Source organism: Pantherophis guttatus, chromosome 4, assembly GCF_059756535.1.
Source record: "Pantherophis guttatus breed Tessera chromosome 4, ASM5975653v1, whole genome shotgun sequence".
NCBI classification, from domain to species: domain Eukaryota; kingdom Metazoa; phylum Chordata; class Lepidosauria; order Squamata; family Colubridae; genus Pantherophis; species Pantherophis guttatus.
This window is the reverse complement of record NC_142066.1, coordinates 111,534,553-111,554,530: the sequence shown is the minus strand read 5'-3', so window position 1 is coordinate 111,554,530 and position 19,978 is coordinate 111,534,553. Positions and strand designations below refer to the sequence as shown.

Here is a 19,978-nt window from a genome sequence, read left to right as displayed (position 1 = left end):
AACTAGCCCTTGGTAGAGCAGCAATGAAGGCCTTGGAAAAGATAATCAAATGCCATTATGTGTTGAGACCTTCAAAATCATAATCATGCAAGCCATGGTACTCCTTATATGGGAAAGTTTTACTCCCTATGAAGTGAAATTTGAGCTTTAAAGTAGAAGGATAGGAAGAGTATTGACAAGCTTGAACTTGGTATTGGAGAAGATTCCTGAGAATACCATGGATAGCTGGGGTGGGTAAACAATGCATTATTTAGTAAATCATTTCAATCCCCTTTTTTTTAAAAAAAAAAAAGGTTGCTCTCCAACCCTGGTAGAGGAGATATGATTTGTATCATCTACAATATATAAGAAAGGAAGATTTCAAAATGGAATATAAGATAGCTCAAATTAAACCCTACCAAGGTAGAATTCCTAATCAATAAACAACTGGTATAATTATTCTGGTTGAGATTAAGCCCCCCCAGAAGCAGTTTCAAATTTTTGAGGTCCAAACTTCCTAGATTTAGTGATGATAAACCACCAAATCCAGAGGTCCCTTCTATCCACAGCTTCTCCATTTTGTCTGGTTTCAGCTTAAACCTTACATCCTGAAGCCTTACAGCCTTCAGATATTGAGAAAGGAAAGTCACAGCTTCGTTTGGATCACCAGGGATGAGGATATAGAGTGTAGCTCATCAACATACTGATGATCTCATCCAGTGGTTTAAAAAAGATGGAGAAAGTACTGAGTCCTATAGCATCTCACAAAGGAGTAACCAAGGGTTGAATCTCTGGCCCACTGTTAACACCGAATGGGACCTGCCTTGAAGAAAGGAGCTGAATCAGCGAAATACCGTGCCTAGGGATGAAATGCTACCGGTTCACACCACTTCAGGCGAACCGGTAGTAATAAAAGCTACTGGTTCAAGCGAACCAGTAGTAAAAAAATGCTACCAGTTCATCTGAACCGGTATTTCCGATGATCAGCTTTCTAGCAAATCTAAATCACGCAGCACAGCTGTTCCCCCGCTTGCTGTTCTAGGCAAAGTGTGCATTTGGTGCACTGCGCATGCGCGCACATGCACCATGCATTTGGTGCACACTGCACATGCGCGCACATGCACCATGCATTTGGTGCACACTGCGCATGCGCACGCAGCATGCATTTGGCAAATACTGGTAATTGTTTAGAAAGACTAGAGGATCAGGTTTCTAAAAAAAACCCAAAAAAACCCCCTTTAGAGCTAAATTTTACCATACGTGACCCTGTTAAGAAATGCAATAGGAAACAAACCACCCAGAAGTACAACTCTAAAAAAAAAATTTTTTTTTAAAAAGGAGCCTTAAATCATCTCGTCGCAGGCCCACTCAAAGCTACCATAAGAAATCATCTTCAGAAAGAAAAAAACTGATATTTAAAAACTGACTATTAAAGAAATTAAAAAGAACATTTTTGAATGCTGCAGCTGAAAGAAGAAACACTGCAGAATACTGCAGCTGCTCCAGAGAAAAGGCAGAGAGTCATGTAAGGACTTCTATAGTAAAGTTTATGGAAAGTGAGCAGGGACAATAATCTTCTTTGCACTGTGAAATAATATTGCGCAGATCATATATACTTATTTTCCAGTTGTCTTTAAGAGGGCTGGAAAGGAAGAAAGTGGGAGTGGCTTTTCAAGTTAATATATCACAATTAGAAATGGTATAATTCCATGGTTCAAGTAAGAATTACACATTAGTAAGCTAATATGTCAAGTAGTTCATATTGCTACTTTGTAAGTGTTCTGCACATTTACCTGTTGAGTTAATACTATATTTTTAAGCAATTAAAAGCCCAATTTTGTAGCAGGATTTTTAATTGTTAATTTTCTAGTTTATTTCTTATAGCAGCCACAGCTGTGATGTATTATTCAAAGATAAATGAAAATTGGGTAAATTAAATACATTTTCTGTTAGTGACTTGATGTCGGCATTGTGAGTTGCAATTGAGCAATAATCATTTCACTGCTTCACTGCTTCTCTAATACACCAATTTTTCTCCTTCCAAATAAAAGAGTCACATTTTCTTAAGTGCTGGTTCACTAGGACAACATCTAGACCAATCTCAAAGTTATTGCTGTTTAGCCAGGTATCATCTATTCTATACCTTTGCAGGGGAAAGAAAATATGGTGAAAGAGTAGCCATATGCTTTAGAAGCTTATTCTAAGCCTCTCTTAATTCATTTTAACAAGCTTTTTTTTTTTTTTTGCTTTTTATTTCATCCCATTTTGTTCTATTTTACTTTCATCTTTCACTCTCTTATTGGAGACCTGCAATTTTATTATTTTTACTGAAGATTGGTATTTTTTATCATCTCTGCCATGGCGAAAAAGAAGAAGAGGCAGAGTCTATCCACATTCTGTCTCTCAGACTTCACTTAAACCTACCAAACAGCTCAACATAGATGGATTCCTAAAAATCAAACAGCCACTTGTCTTAAGTAACCAACCCCTCCCACATTTTCAGATAGCTTCTCAAATAGATATAACCCCTGGGATGGAATTTAGAAGCAGAAATAGATAATTCCCAACTCTTAGATCTTTCTATCCCAGAAGAAGCTTCCCTTCTCAAATTGCAGCCATTTGTCCATCTGTCACTAGGCTTATACAACAAGGTGATGATAATTTAAAAATAAAAACATTACTGATTTTATAACTAGGCAATGTCTATTGATGGTACAAACTATTGTCAAGTTTCAAGCTCTTGACTACTGTTAACAATAAAGTGAACTCTAAAAGAGTCTTTCATTATGACTAAACACAGTCATCCAAATGTTGCTGAGCTAGTTAAAATAAACTCATATAGAGGCAACTGTGTTTCAAAAGTAAATGATGGTGAAAAGGTATATTCTAATTTGGAACCTAAAAGGAACAAGCTAAGAGACCAAAATAAAACAGAGGAATATGCAAGGCAAGTTCCTCTCCCCAAGATGTATTGGATCAAAGGCTTGCAAATCATAATAGTTATTTACAGCCAAACCAAATCAAATCACTCTACAACTCCAAAACAATAAATAGAGGAAAATGGGAATCCAGAAATGCAGTCATATTCTTTCTCAGGTAGCCTTTAAACTGTGAAAGACTATTGGTTGACTTGAAAAAGTTTGAATGACTCCCATCCAAGAGAGACTAAACACATCCTACTATTTCCAGCAGGCTGTTCAAAACAAAGCCTTTGCCTTGCAAGTTTGAGGTCTTCCCATTGTTCTGTGTTTCATGCAGAGGGAGTCAGTTCATTAATGACTCAACTTGGAAAAAAAGTGCTTCTACCTGAAAGTTAGTAATTAAATAGATAACAATAAATAAAATTAAATAGTAAGTAAAATGTAATGCAGTTTGTTAACTCTAAGGATGTTTCATCTCTACTGTCCTTGGGAAGTGTCAACCTGAATAAAATCTGCACCTCCCACAAGTCAATTCTCTGAAGGAGTGTTGGCAATAAACTTGATTAACTACCCTGTCAGATACTGAACTGATGGGTATTATAAAAAGTCAGGCAATTTGAGAGATCCAGATGTTCCTCAAGTTGCCTGCCTACATAGCCGTCTAATAATTAAAGTTTTCATATATTGGCAGAGGATCCCTTCAATGAACTCTTATAAGACTTCCCAAAATATGCCTAAACAAAATAGATAAGTATGCTCCAATCAGCTCTTGGGTCAATCAACTTTCTAAAGTTTTCACAACATGGGTTTTCTCCCCAGCATCCTCTCTCAATGACTTCCCAGACAAGGGAAGAATCCCAGACAAGGGAAGTTAAAGAGTCCTAGTTATTAGTGCTCAAACCGACATGGATTAAAAATAGATCCCTTATTGGTTGACGAAGAAACTATTTTTCAACCTAAAAAATACCTGGCACTGAACCCAATATGAAATTGTGATAACAACATGCCCTGGATATATTATAAGGCATTAATAATAGTAAAGCCTTTATCTATTTGCAGATATTTTTCATGTGCTTAACTGCAAATTATATTATAGGAAACATAAAGACTCTGGAAAAAATACTGTGTGGCATTTTTAAAATCCAATATCATTATTGGAACTTGTATCTTTGAAAATTACTTTGGGCTGAATCATTTGCTGCATAACTGTCGTTAATCTATTTGCTAAAATTTTAGCAAAAATCTTATAGTCTGTATTTAAAAGTATTTAAAAGTGATTCATCATGATCAAACTGGTTTTATAAATGGTAGACAAATGAAAAGCAATGTAAGACAAATTGTTAACTTATTAGAGTATTTGGGAAGGAACAACCAGGTCCCGCAGTGCTAGTTTTTTTGGATGCTGACAAAGCCTTTGATAGATTGAATTGGCAATTTTTATTAAAATTAATAGAAAGGATGCAACTTGGAGAACATTTTGTACAATCTATTAAGGTAATATATCAAAAATAAACAGCGCAAATAATAATTAATGGTGGTTTAACAGATATTTTTAATATAGAAAAAGGAACAAGGCAAGGCTGTCCCTTGTCTCCGTTATTGTTTATTTTGATGCTGGAAATTTTATTAAGTAAAATACGTGGGACGGATACAATAAAGGGAATTAAAATTAGACAGCATGAGTACAAGCTACGAGCATTTGCGGATGACCTGGTTGTTACCTTAGCCCAACCGGTACAATCGATTACAGCCTTGATGGATATAATCTGCTCATATGGATATGTATCTGGTTTTAAAATAAATACAGCTAAAACAAAGATAATAGCTAAAAATATGGTCAGAAGCCAGAAAGAAGAGATAGAAAGGTTAACAGGATTTGAAATAGTTAAGAAGGTTAAATATTTAGGGGTTTATATTTTGACTGCAAATATGAAATTGTATCAATATAACTATGAACCGTTATGACAAAAAATACAGAAAGAGATGGAAAATTGGAAAAAATTACAACTGTCTTTGCTGGGAAGGATAGCCGCTGTAAAAATGAATATTTTACCAAAATTTTTATTTCTTTTTCAAATGATACCTAGACTTAAGAAAGATGAAAATTTGAAGGAATGGCAGAAGAGCATAAATAAGTTTGTGTGGGCAGGGAAGAAACCGTGAGTTAATCATAAGATAATGCAAGACACTCGAGAAAGAGGTGGTCTTAAAATGCCTAATTTAAGATTGTATTATGAAGCTGCGGCCCTCTCAGCAATTACAGACTGGATAAATTTAACGGAGGAAAAGATATTGAATATTGAAGGATATGGTCTGGTCTACGGCTGGCATGCTTATTTATTGTATGATAAGAAAGTAGATAAGACTTTTAAAAGTCATATATTAAGAAATGCTCTATTGCGTGTCTGGAAAAAGTATAAATATAAATTAAATGATAAGTTACCAATATGGACAGTACCCAGACACGCGATAGAGAACATAAATTTGGAGCAAAAGCAAGATAAAATTACATATAAGGAACTCCTTTATAAGGAAGGAATCAGATTACAATTAAAATCTATGGAGCAATTAAGAGAAGAAGGAATTATTAGGACTTGGTTTCAGTATGGACAGCTGCAGGCCAGATGGAGAAAAGATCAAAAAACTGGTATTTTGCAACAGGATGAGAATTTAATAAAGCAAATAAGAGATAAAGGTCAAATGCATATAAAAAGGTTGTATAATGTATTAGTGGAAATAGATTCAGAAACAGAACTAGTTAAGGATTGTATGATAAAATGGGCACAGAATATAGGTGAACCAATAATGATGGAAACATGGGAAAAGATATGGGTTAGAAATGTAGATTTACACAAGCTCAAAATTTAAGAGAGAACTTTTATAAAATGTTTTATAGATGGCATTTAGACCCAAAAAAACTAGCCTGTATGTATCCAAATTTACAACCTAAGTGCTGGCGATGTGAGTGTGAAGATGCTACATATTTTCATATAAGGTGGACATGTAAAAAAATTAAGGCTTTTTGGATAAAAATATGGTGGATTATTCAAATGTTTGTATTTCTTATAAAACTTTTCAATAAAAAAAAAAAGAAAGTTACTTTGGGCTAAGAAACAACAAATGAATTCAGACACATGGTAAATTAGAAAGAAATTTAAGAAAGTCTTTTTTCAGTTCCAGTCAAAATCTTCTTGTTCTAAGGAATTATTTGTTCTACTTTTATTATAGTGCTGGACCCAAGGGAGACAACATTTATGAATGGAGATCAACTATACTTGGACCTCCAGGTTCTGTATATGAAGGAGGAGTTTTTTTCCTTGATATCACCTTTTCTCCAGACTATCCATTTAAACCACCAAAGGTAAGAGAGAAAAGTAAAATTAACATGGTTATCTAATCTGGTCATATCTAATTCCATAGAAGTTATTGGATTTAAATTAATTATAAATAACTTGCTTCATAAATTTCAATTAGACTAAAGCATTAGTAATTTAGCATAGGTCTCACACTTCTTTTTGTCAATACTTCTGATTGAAGTTACAAACTACATTAATATAGTTTAGGGAAAATAACTGTAACTCCAAGTTCCTTTTTTTATAGAAACCAGGTGATTCTCTCATTACAATTTCTAAAAATAGGAACATTTCCCACTATTTTGAGTCAGCATGTATTATAATAAACATGATGTTAATCTAAAACATGATGTTAATCTAAAAACTTGAATACCACTGTTTAAAAATAAATAAAATTGCCCTGTGCTTCCTTCTTTTGGCATATTTTATAAAGCATAATGAAAGTTTTATGCTCAATTTGTCTGAGATAAGAAACCATTTATCACACATAATGTCTCCAAATTTTAGTTACCATCACAATCATTTATCAACTGCAGTAGATACTAAGTCCTTTCATATTTTATCTAATTATGTTTAAGTTCCCCATCCCCCTACATGGATTGTTAGTTATTTGATTATTTGATGGAAGCATTATTTGGTTTTTATTTAGTTGCATTGATTTGCTGCCCTTATCTCTCTCTCTCTCTCTCTCTCTCTCTCTCTCTCTCTCTCTCTCTCTCTCTCTCTCTCTCTCTCTCTCTCTCTCAGCTATCACAGCCTACACACTGAAAATATGAGTAATATATAAAATATAACTCTTTTCCAGGTTGCATTTCGGACAAGAATTTATCATTGTAATATTAATAGCCAAGGAGTGATTTGCTTGGACATTTTAAAAGACAACTGGAGCCCAGCATTAACAATATCCAAAGTCCTTCTCTCCATCTGTTCACTTCTCACAGACTGCAATCCCGGTAGGACAAAAAGAATTTACAAAATATGTTGTAATTTAGCTTTATGATGGCTGTAAGGCTATTTTTGTTTCTAACTTTAAAAAGTGAAAGTACCTCTCTATCCTAATTGACCAAGAAATACCATATTAAAATAACTCATAGTATTTGTGTATTGTTTGTGTATTATGAATTTGTTGCATTCCACTATTTTAATATGTTGCATTCCACTATTTAATATATTTTCATAAGTTGCTAGCAGAAATAGCTAATCAGAAATAAATGCATAAGGTATTTGATAAATAGTTACTGTGGCATCTGAAGTGGAAAGGATGTGGCATTGCAATGAAAATTCTATTTTGTATATAGATGTACATACAAAATAGGCAGGTTTGCATAATGACATTATTTGCCATCTTGCCTGATTTGAATACATCTCTGCTTACTAGGTACATCTCTGTCTAAAAGGTTAGATTGTAACCAAGTTAACATAACTGCGGATGAGTTTGGTAATGGTGGACTTCCAACAGCAGTCTGACCTATGGTAGTTAGATCTATGAGAGCCAAGACCAAGCTGACATCAGGGCCTGATGATCAGGCTGAAGTTCAAAGAAAGTCAGAACAAGTGGTTGGCAACCAGGGTCTCTGTGACAGCAGTGACAGAGACAAAGGCCTGGCAGATCAGGAATGGGACCCAGAGAGAACAGTGCTAGACCAAGTGCTGAATTTGGTGACTCCCAATAGAGACTCTTCTAAAATTCCCCCAGGTAAAGATAGTAGAAAAGACCTTGGGTGCACTGTGGCCACCCAAAGGCAGTGGACAAGATGATGGCTATGTCAGAGGAAAAATAAAGGCCCTGAAATGGTTGAAAGGCAGTTTGTATGGTGAAAGTGGCTGGTTTGTCTGTGGTTGATGTTAGGGGCCAGAATAAGTCGGGTAGAGCACTGGGAGAGTCTGCCATCCTTCCAGCTGACCGGTAAGAGGGACTAGTCTTAAGAGGAAGAATGCTGGGAGGGGGGGTGTAGAGGTGAAGCTTTGTTGGCATCAAGAGCCTGAACTAGTGACTTGGGGCCTCCCTTACTCATCTATCTCCCTCCACTGAGGGAGGGAGGTAACAACTGAAGAGACACAAGCTCAAGGCCTAAACACATAGCAAGGAAACGAACATACAGTATTGTTCCCAGCATCATCTCCAACTGTCTGTTGTGCTTAATATCCAGATTCTGGTGCAGCCTATCAAAAGGGACAAGGCTGCCTCCTCATGAGTCATCTGGATGACCTTCACTGCTCCTGCCTTTTCTCTGTCCTACATGTTCTTGGATTAGGGTACAGAAGGCAGTTCCTTTTTCTTATCGCTGACTAGCTGTTGCTTCATGCTTTCCCTACTGAAGCCTCAGGGCTGTCATGCTGCAGCTGTGCTTCAAGTCAAATCACTCTCAGTCATTGATCAACTCCCCTCCTAATGAGCCCAGAACTAGTTCATCCTCCTCCAAGCTGATATCTGGAGAGGTATATGGAAGAGTCACCACAAGTTCATGTCTCCCATGGTAGCCATGAGCCTATCCCAACCTCCAACCAACCTTGAGTTATTAGAGGCATGCCAGATAATGGTAGAGCAATGGCAATATGACCTTGTGATGGATATCCTGGGGGCTTTGATGCAGGGTCTTGCCAAAGTTCTGGAAAGATCCTGGAATAAAACGGCAGCTGAAGCTTAGGATAGAATCATGCCTATGCAGCCTCTTTTGACTCATTGCTCTGGTTGCATGGAAGAGCTGCAAGTACTGAAAAGGGATAGAGATGCCTAGATCAATGCTGAAGGAAACAGGGATAACTCCGACCAGACACAAATTAAAGCTGCTATTAAGACCTACCTCGTGATAAGAGTGATGAAACACCATTTGGTCACTCTTATTGTTTCTGCAGAGTGTTACCTGGAAGCCCTTTTCAGGATTACCTGGACCCTCCTGGAACAGGAGGTCTTAGGTGACCATGTTCAGGGCTGTATAGAGGAATTTGATGGACAAAATTGTTTGGATTCATTCCCAGTTGGTGCAGATCTATGCAAGATGCCCAGGGAAAGGTATTTTCTGGTTATCTGGGAACAATTCGATCCTGTTGGACCTGATAAAATGGATAAAGGCCTCAATGCGGTCAGTGCAACCATCTGTCAATTAAATCCCTATCTCTCCTGATTGGCAAAAGCTTCCAGGGTGCTGATTACCAAGTGGATTCAAGCAGTGATAAACTCTTTACTGCAGGAGGATGTTCCCAGGCCTTTTAAGCAGGGCCTGGTTTGCTCCTTCCTCAAAAAAAAAAAAAAATATCCCCTGATGCTGTCTGACAATTTTTATGCAGTTTCCCACATTCCCCTTTTTTCAGAATCCAGCACGGAGGTCATGTAACGAGTTTTGTCACCTAGTCAGCCACATTTAGCAGGCAGTATGCAGAGGGTCTTTTCTGCTATAATGTCAGCATTGTGAAATCTTATCCCCTAAGGTGAGTTTAGCTTTATTATGAGCTTGGCTCATCTTTCAGATTCACCTGTTGCTATGTCCCTAGAAACAGGTGAATATTTTTACCTTCTATTATTCTTGTTTTAGTTTGTTTTTTTAGTATTTTTAATGTATTTAACAACTGTTTTAGTTCTTATGTACATTGCTCAGCACCACTGTCAATGAGATGGTGGAGCAATATAAATTGGTTTCATTAGTTAATTAATCAATTTTAATCTAGGGTCAGAATTAGCAATTCTCCTAAACATGGAAAGTGGTTGACTGTGTTATTTTCTTTGCAGCTGATCCCCTGGTTGGAAGTATTGCTACTCAATATATGACAAATAAGGCAGAGCATGACAGAATGGCCAGACAGTGGACCAAGAGATATGCAACATAGGAAACTGCTGAAGAATATACTGGACCTGTACAAGCACATTCACTAAGTGCATCAGTAACCCTCCTGTTTAATTTTTATTAAATTTTGAAATATTTTATGATAGGATTGATTATACTTCTCCTTTCCCTTTTATTATTTTATTTTATTTTTCTGCTGAACTTGAAAAGTGTATCTTTTTAATACAGATTTGGAATTGGGGTTACAGTGCAAGGAATGTTGAATCTATAATAGTATAGAACAGTGATCCCCAATCTTTCCAGCTCTGCTGACCAGCAGTTGTGGGGGCAAGAGGGGATGGTTTCGTATGTAGACACACTGATTGTGCAAATGCAACTTTGTATGCTTATGCACTCGCCCACCGCTTTCGTGACCTGGTTCCCAACAGCCCACAGCCCAGCAGCAGGCTGGGGGTCGGGGACTCCTGGTGTAGAACTTTGTCACAAAGCATTATAGTAATGTATTTTTTTCTTTTGTATGTTTGAGAAAAGCAAGCACACTCAGAACTACATATTATTTCTACTTAAATGTAGTATTTAGAAGGTTTTTTTTATGGAAGTCTTTAGGGTGGTTGCATGTTATTGGGAACTGGTTTTCTATAAAAAGCATAAAATCAAGAATCACTGAATTATTAACACTATGTTTTAACACAAAGCTACTGGATTGAACCACAAATATGTATGTTGATTTATTTATATATAAAAAGTGCTTGTAAATTTCTTAGGGACCTGCCACTTTTGATTACAGATTAGTCAATATACACTTGTATTATTAAAACATTCAATAAAAAACACTGTGACTAATAATAAGCAGTTTTTGTAAGGGAGTGCTTTTGCTCCTTGTGGAATAGAGTAAGTTGGCGCTGGATTTAACTAAAGGATTTTTCATTTATTCTTTCTTCAAATCTACTCATTTTTGGAAAAGAAAACTCCGGTGTTGGCATTTGTAGACTCATAGTAGAAAATTTTATCTCGTAAGCAAATTCTTAAATAAAGAGATAGAGAATTCAGTTAAACAAATGAGTCGAAAGCATTATACTTGCTCATTTATTCAGGAAAATTATCCAAAACTACATAATTGTGTATGTGATTATCAGTTCATTTGAAATGGAGATTAGACTCAGGTATTTCAGTCAATGGAATGATAATCAGGCATCACTGCTACTTTATTTAAAGAACAGAAATTTGGGTATTCACTGTCAAAGCCTGATCTTCACTGAGAGATTTAGGAGTGTCTCTCTCTCTCTCAAACAAAGGAGATTTGTGAACATTAAAAGCAATGGTGGATATTGTCGAGATGGGAAAAAACTATTGTCGAGGTTAAAAAACTATTTCCAAAAAATTTGGAGTGTATCAGTCCACTATTAGACAGATCATGTATAAATGGAGGCCATTCAACATCATTATTACCCTTCCCAAGAATAGTCAAACAATCAAGATTGCAACAAGAGCAATGCATGTAATGATCAGGGATCCCAAAGTATTCCAGGAGAAGAAAATAAAGGCCTCTCTTGCATTGTAAAATATCAATACTATCTATAGCATACCAAAGTATAATTGTCAGGGTTGCAAGGCGAAAGCCACTATCCTGCAAAAAGACATTGCTGCCTGTCTACAGTTTGCAAAAAATCATGTGAGTAAGCCAGAAGGCTATTAGAAGAATACTCTGGATGGTGAAATATTTTGACTTGAATAAAAAGCATATTTCATGAAAGGCAATCTATAGGAGAAGAGATAAAGCTTGAGATTGAGTCAAGAGAGGATTCAGCCTAGAATCGTTGCATCTCCACAGCTGCTCCAAGGTCAGTCCTCCTTGAATTTTGTTAAGTCTTATTTAGCACGAATTTGTGCTGGTCTTTAGTTGACGAGATTCTTGTGTATATCCTTAAGCAATAAGTCTTCTATCCTTCATACCTGCATAAGAGCTTTATCTCATATGTGAAAGAAGATGGTAGTTCCATCAAGATTTGAGGCTGTTTTCTTAACTCTGGATCAGGATAGCTTGCTATCATTAATGATTTTATGAATTCTTAATTGTACATAAATTGTACAGGAAAATGTCAGAGTGTCCTTAAACTAAAGTTCAAGAGAAAGTGAGTCATGCTTCAAGACAACCCAAAACACACAAGTGGTGGAATCAAAGAACTGTTAAAGCAGAAGTTAAAAGTTAAAATGTTTTGGAATGGTCAAGTCAAAGTCCTGATCTTAATCTTACAGAAATGAAATTGGCAGTTCATGTAAGGAAGCCCATCTGTATCTAATTTGAAGCTGATTTGGAAAGAGGAATGGGTTTCGATTTCTCCAAGCCAATGTGCACGATTGATCATCACTTATCAGAAATAATTGCAGTTATTGCTTCCCAAAGTGGTACCCCAGTTACTGACAGCAAAGGTTCACGTACTTTTGTCACACACAAATCTATAGCTTTGGATCATTGTCCTCAAATCAACCAACAACTATGTTTTTGACTCATTTGTTTAACTCTAATTTATATAATTTAGCACAAATAATATTTTAAGTAATATGCAGAAATATTGAAAATTCAAAAGGATTTACAAACTTTTAAGTATCACTATATATCACCAAAAATATATCAGCAGGATTTGGCATCTTAGCAATTTTGCTTTACACATTTCAACTGACAAGTTGCTATTCTAAAATGCAAGCACATGATAATTTTAACTGAGATGGTATCTGACTAGCATTTAGAGACATTGATATGTGTAAATATTGATATTGTGTCACCTATGTTTATTAACCTGGAAAAAACTTGATCATACAATCTATAGTATGTTTTATTTTGGACCAAAGAAAAGGAATAACCATCTTTGTAGAAAACAGTCTCTCAAAGACTCACTTGTATTATTGTTTTGATGTCTCACAAAATATTGTCAGTGCACTTGTAAAGGATGGTGCCTTTTGATTTAATTTTTTAATATCAGATATATATATATATTCAGTCATCTATGAAAATATATCTCTTTAGCCTTTTTTTGTTTACCCTGATTAGTTGGTATTGCAGCACATTTTAGATTCATATGAACTCATGAAGGAAAATATTACTACGAGCAAAGTTCTTTTGGTTTGAAAACATGCATTTTTGTTGTTCAATATATCCTTCTGCAAAAATGCTTAGGAGGATACAAACTCTGTGAATCACTCAGTCATAAGAACTACTGATACTGGATAGATCATTACAAGAATAACAGTTATTGAAGGAAATCTCTAGAATTTTATGTTGGCAGATCTCAAAATACAAAAGTAACTGTTGGAAGATGAAATAAGGGACATTGGAGGTCATCTAGTCCAACCCGCTGCTCACACAGAAGACCTGTACTAGGAATTCGAACTGGCGAACTGCCAATCTTTCTGATCGACAAGCTCGGTGTCTTAGCCACTGAGCCATTTAGTCAGGCCAAATGACAGAATATCTCCAGGAAGTCTCAGAAATGTTGTAGAAAATGTAGAAAAAATTGATATATTTGCAGCAGAACTTTTAAATAGGGAATATAGCAACATATTACGGTACTCAGACAAAACAGAAACCATTTTCATGTCAAATAAAGGAAAGTAACCAGAAAGACATACTAATAGTCTTGTCCATACATCTGTGCATTTATTTAGAGATCAAGGAAAGAGATACACATATCCAAGAAATCACCTACATTAAGTAGGAGAAACCACAACCAAGTCATTCAATGACTTTTTTTTTTTTTTGCTTTAATTTATATGCCGCCCTTCTCCGGAGACTCAGGGGGTCTTAAATGTGTTAAGCAATAGCCTTCATACTTTTGTATATTTATACAAGGTCAGCTTATTGCCCCCACAATCTGGGTCCTCATTTTACCTACCTTTGAAAGGATGGAAGGCTGAGTCAACCTTGAGCCTGATGAGATTTGAACTTGCAGTAATTGCAAGCAGCAGATGTTAATAACAGTGCTTTAGTCCACTGTACTATCAGGCTCTTTAGTCCATTGTACTATCAGACTTCTTCAGTGCAATTATATCCTACAAGTCATATATGACTTGGTAGGTTAATTCAATAGTTACAAATCAACTATCCCAAAAAGTGGACTATGATCATTATCACATAATAAATGGTGATGAAATTCTGTCAATTACCCTACTTCTATATATGGTAGTAATTGTGCTCAGTAGCATTCAAATAGAGGACTGGTGTGTTTAAATATTTCGCTTACATGTAGTAAACTATATTCAGGTTTTCCTTCTACATTGTTTTTAAAGCAACACTTTTCTTAGGCAATGCAATTCTATAAAACAAATATGACCTAAAACAGGGGTCAGCAACTTTAAACACTCAAAGAGTCACAAAGGTCCTAACCGGAAGCCTCCCATTCAATTCTGGAGCCGACTGGAAGTCCGGTTCCCCCACCATAGAGACTCCTCCTAGCGCGGCGTCCTTTTTCCTGTACCTGTCCTAACCGAAAGCCCTATCAATTGTGGAGCCAACCAGCGACAGGGAGCCACAGCAGAGGGATGAAAGAGCCACATATGGCTTCAGAGCTGCGGGTTGCTGACCACTGACCTAAACCATTCCACCATGTATGGTATAAATATATATATGCTCAGAACTGACCATCAAAGTACTTTTAGATGTGCTGAACCAGAAGAAAATATTTTGTTCTTCCAAGACAGAGTGTGTATTGTTATCTGGAAAATATATGTTCCAGTGCTAATATTCAAACTGACATTGTTTTCTGCAACTTAATTTGATAGTATTGGCTCACCCAAGAATTGCAATTGTGCAAATACTTATTTGGTAGCATACTTCACTGAACTCAGGAATTTGAATTTTGAAATTCAAATGTGAAAATGTATTACACAAACAATATAATTTCATATTAAGTAAGATTATTTTAGAAATTGTAAGAAGCATGTGTGACAGTGCTTTATTGGTTATTAAAACAAAAACGTATTTAAATACTGTACGTTTAGATCCTTTCTATAAAATTAGATTTCAAAGGAATAAAACATTTTATTTGCAATTTTACATGCACTATGTTAATTCTAAAAAGAAAAGTATAGTATTTAGGAGCATATGAAATTTTGAATGATTTAAGTAATTGTCAATTTTTTTTTCTTTCTGATTTAAAACAGAACTGGCATCATTGTCATTTCACTATTGTAAATTACCGGTATGCACTTTGCAATAGCATTAGGAAAGAATAATGCACTTTTAAATAATTCAACTGGATTAGTTCTCAGTATTTATACTTCCTTTTCAAAAAAACTATTTTTTTACTCTCATATATTAGTATAAACACAAACAACAGATTTACAAGTCAGATTTTTAGAATTCATCCCTGTGCTTCAGTTATTTGATGTGAAGATCAAAAAGGATTATATCACCATTTAAAATAGCATCAAGGCAATATGTACAAGCAAGCACCAGGAGGCAAAGTTGTAAAAGAAAATTGTGGGGGCAGTATGTTCCATCATCTACTTCATCTTTGCAATAGCTGTTTATAGTTCCTGTTGTCCCATTATTAGATTCTGGGAAATATGAGGCTCACAGTCATGAAAAACATTCCAACTGTAAGATTTGTGTACCACGTAAATTCAGCCAGTTATTTCATACCAACAATTTTCATCCAAATCAAGGTAAACTTTTACAATGAACTAGTGCGTTTTAATCAAATTTTTCTATGTCATTCCATCAGGTTAATATCTTGAAAATCCTACTAATCTTCTAAATTCTAAGTGACATTCCAAAAGAGAAACAAGTCCATTTCTTTAAATAGTTGCCTCTATCCCATTGTGGTTGTTGTGGCCCCCACATACTAGTTCTACATATTTGTGAGCCGAAGTTTGAAACTAAGCAAGAGTTGCATGGATTCCCTGTTTTTATGACTTAATGTAAGTAATGTTCATTCATCCAATGATTACAAAAAGTACAGGTAATCCTTTTCCGCTGTTCCATTATATGAAATTCTATAGATCCATTGTTGCTAAAAGGGGCCAACTTCAGTGTACATATTAAGGATTTTTCATGTGTGCTATTTGCCTTGCTTTTTCTACTTACATATTCACAAAATGGCAGGCAGGCTTTTACACATGGATAAAGAATGTTTTTTTAAAAAGGTCTCATTACCTGTGGTTTTGCTATTAGTAACCTGAAAGGGGAACTGGAGTTTCCTCAGATAAGAAACACCATCTATACTTTTTATAATGGTTAAATCAGTTAACTTTACACAAGCAGAACCAATTCTATTACAATCTGTTGAAACCTCTACGAATCATTCAGCAGAAAGGAGAATGCATTCTAAAGAATTAAATAAATGTATAAAAAATAACTACTTGAGGAAATTAAAATTACTCATTTTAAAATGAGTACATATTCATTTTATAGTGATTACATACCATTCCACTGCATTAAGCCAATATGTTTTACCTTTCATTAATTTTCTATAACTCTATAGGCTTCTATGTCCAGAAAACTGTATTAACAATATTGAATAATATATTAAAGAAGTGAATTAAAGTTACTCATTTAAAAGTATTTATTATTTGTGTGGCTTGTAGACTGCTCCAATTGCTTGAGTTGTATTTCAATTCTTGTAAAAGGGTCTAGTAACCTAGGATCTAATGAGTTTAAAGACAGTTAAATGACATCCTGCACTGAAGCCTTCATGTCAAATTCCTTTCCTTTGATATTGCTGCCAACTATTTGCAAACTCAAGAGGTGACAGGAAAGAGCATAGCCTGTAAACAAATCAATTTCTACGATTTCTTTAACTATTCTCAAATTATTTAAAAGAGAGAGAGAGAGATTAACATTTTCAGGTAGCATTTCTGTTTATAGATTTTGTTTTGTTTTGCTTTGTCACTTATTTAAATTATATTATGGAAGAGAATGAAGTGATTGTGTTAGGGCCAATTTTCTCAGATAAATATGTGAGAGAATTGCATGAGAGAACGTAATAAATAATGGAATTCAACCCATGTCATTTTTTCAATCTGATGCTTTCAGTGGCTCTTTCTCACACACAAACGGCATTTAAATTACCTTTGAGCCTATTATGTGAATGTTAATATAAAATAGGGGAAAATAGCTATTTTTAAATCGTAAGTAGATTTGATCTAAGAACATGAAGCCCATGTGTGCTTGTGAAAATATTTATAGTAAGATTAAGAAAAAAAAATGTGGCAGGCTTTTTAACTGCTGCATGTTATTTCCAGCTGTGAAAAATCTGCAGTGAGTTTTCAGCTTTCACTGAACGTTAAATATCTTTTGTAAATATTTTTGTATTCTTTACTAGTTTAGAAAACCTTGTCTATCTCACCATGTTTGCAGAACCAGTACAGAAAGATAGAGTAATATATACATTAACAAAGTTAGTTTAAATTAAATATTCAAATATTCTGCCTGTATAGAAGCCTTATTTCAATGTGTATAAAAATGTTGTTGCAATTTTGTCAAAGGTGTATATTCCGGTATATAACTGAGGCTGAATTAAATGACAAACATTCCACTCATAATTATGAACCTATACAAGTTATGCACATATACACAAGATCAATCTATGTATTACTTTTTCAAGCTTTCAAAAGTGTGCTTGAACTTGAAATCGTATTTTGAAGAAAAAAATATGGAGTTTTAATTAAAAACATTCTTCTTGTAGCTTTCCAAAAAAACTAATTCATTTTCAAATTTAGTTTGTTGTTTTGTTTTCTATCTTTCACATGGAAGTAATCCACTACTATCCTAGCTGGAAGGCTATAAGCTTTCAAATTCTTTCTCACTTCCACTTATGTTATAAAAACTTCAGAACTGAATATTACTTTCTGGCAACTGTCCCTTTAAGTAGGTTTATCAGCCACTAAAGTTTTCTCTGCTTGCCTTTCACTCCTTTCCAGTTCTAGCCTATCTTTCCTTTCTGTCTTTCTTCAAAGTTGCTCTTCTTCCTTTTTTAATTAACCAAAGCCTTTATTCTTGCTGTTGCTTTAACATTTCTGTAATTATATTGGTTCAGCACCATTTCTGGCTGGTCTACCTACTTGCTTTGGTTTAACCACAGGCCTAGGGTGGATATTTGCCTCTACCAAAGTTATAGTCCCTTAATGGAAACCTGTCTCTTCTGCCTTTTCCATGTCTATTTTTTGGGAGTAGGTTCTGATAAAAGAAGGGAGTTGGCTAATTCCTACAAAGGCTGAGCTATGTGAGTGCCAAACCGTTTTTTGCAGCCTCTAAGTATACTCAAGTCAGTGGGCTCTAAAACACAAAAAAGCCAACATAACACAAGTCCCTAGGAAACACACACACACACACAAGCATTCAAGGCTTGTACTCACTGTTAACCCACTGCTACTATACCTCCTACTGCTGTTCCACGAATCATTCAGCAGAAAGGAGAATGCATTCTAAAGAATTAAATAAATGTATAAAAAATAACTACTTGAGGATTCCCTGTGAGCCAAGTACTACTATAGAAAAGTATATCTTTCTCACTGCTTTATACTTCTTTATTGCCACACGAGCCCACACCTCCTTTCCCCTCTCTCCCATGCATCAACATCACACCCTTTCAGACAGCTTTTATAGCCAATGTGGCTATGATGTCTGGGGAGAAGGCTTAAAGAGGCAGGACAACAACAGCACAGATGCTGGCCATTTTCTAGAAAGCCAGTCTTCATATGGTTGTTCTTTACTTGACTAAACTGCAGAAAGATACCACCCAGGAAATAACACTCTAGACTAAAACACTTTGGAATAAATACTGTTTGTAGGTATGGGAATAATGTGGCTTAGTCTCTGAAGAAATCTGAAAAAGCCAGAGAAAAACATTTTATTTTATTTTTTTCAGAAAAACTTCGTGATTGTAGCTTTTTCTTTTTTTGCATGTAGCTTTTTCCAGTACTTTTATGACATTGTGGCTTTGACAAATATAAAATCTAGAAAAACAATTTATATCTCAAATACCGTAAATATGGATGAAGATGAAAGGTGTTTTTTATTATTTTATTCTGTTCTCTCCCTCAGATATTAGAAATGGGAAATTTATGTTATTTTTCAAGTTTCTTTGTCTTATTTACAGTCAAGCCACTATAATCTGAGTAACAACTAGAAAAACAACTTTCAACTTCCAAAACTTTCTGAAGGTTTTTCATAAAAGAAGCTGTATTTATTTTGGTTTTTAAATGAAAGCTTTCAATTGCCACCAGCAAAGTGTAGTAAAAAGTACTATATTGTTTTATTATTAATAATAATACTATATTTACTATACTTACATTACTATATTTACATTGATATTTTTCCCTCTTTCTGACCCTGTGAAACTATTATGATAACTGTTCCCAATTTTGGTTTTTCAGACAATTAAATTCTGGCATGGTTTTAGATATTAAACAGGAAGAAAATATTTCCTCATGGCTTCCTAGTCATCAATTTAGATCTGAACTAGGCCTGAGTTTGCAGGTCAAAGAGCTGGCTAACTCCAGCTGAGGCACAATTAAAAGAAAGAAGTAAGCCATAAAATTGTTCATCCTACAGATGAAAGAGAGAACATTTTTAGTGCCTGTTATCTGTCATAGAAATTTGGTTGTAAGAAATCATGTAAATGGTTATTTCACTTTTATTTTCAGGAGATATGTTTTTAGACAGTCTGGTTAAATCATATTTTTAAAGTGCCAGACAAACTTATTCTCTTGTATAAAAATCTCACTTATTAATGAATGCAAGATCAGTTTTGAACTACTTCTCTCCTGAAATAGATTCATTGTTGAAAATGTAATCCCACATGAATTATATTAGAAAGTAAGCTAAATTATACAAAATAATTTATATGTACTATTATATATTCAGTTACAATCAAACTGTCTATTTTTTTCTGGTTATTGTAAACATATTGCATGATACCACTTCATGTATTCTATTACACATACA

The 19,978-nt window shown here is 35.0% G+C and overlaps 1 protein-coding gene across 7 annotated transcripts in view; it reads left to right on the top strand.

Annotated features, from left to right (window-relative positions):
* The window catches only part of UBE2E2 (ubiquitin conjugating enzyme E2 E2), a 168,942-nt gene extending 158,058 nt beyond the window's left edge, over nucleotides 1–10,884 (top strand). For 5 of the 7 annotated variants that reach the window (XM_060685770.2, XM_060685765.2, XM_087892572.1 and 2 more), the window contains 3 exons: nucleotides 6,129–6,261; nucleotides 7,059–7,206; nucleotides 9,981–10,884. In XM_060685770.2, the coding sequence (XP_060541753.1) occupies nucleotides 6,129–6,261; nucleotides 7,059–7,206; nucleotides 9,981–10,078 (379 nt within the window). In that variant the 3' untranslated portion in view covers nucleotides 10,079–10,884. Of the gene's footprint in view, nucleotides 1–6,128; nucleotides 6,262–7,058; nucleotides 7,207–9,565; nucleotides 9,706–9,980 lie in introns of those variants that run through there. The other 2 variants (XM_060685768.2, XM_087892573.1) reach the window with 2 other exon arrangements.
* The last annotated feature ends 9,094 nt before the right edge of the window (nucleotides 10,885–19,978 follow it).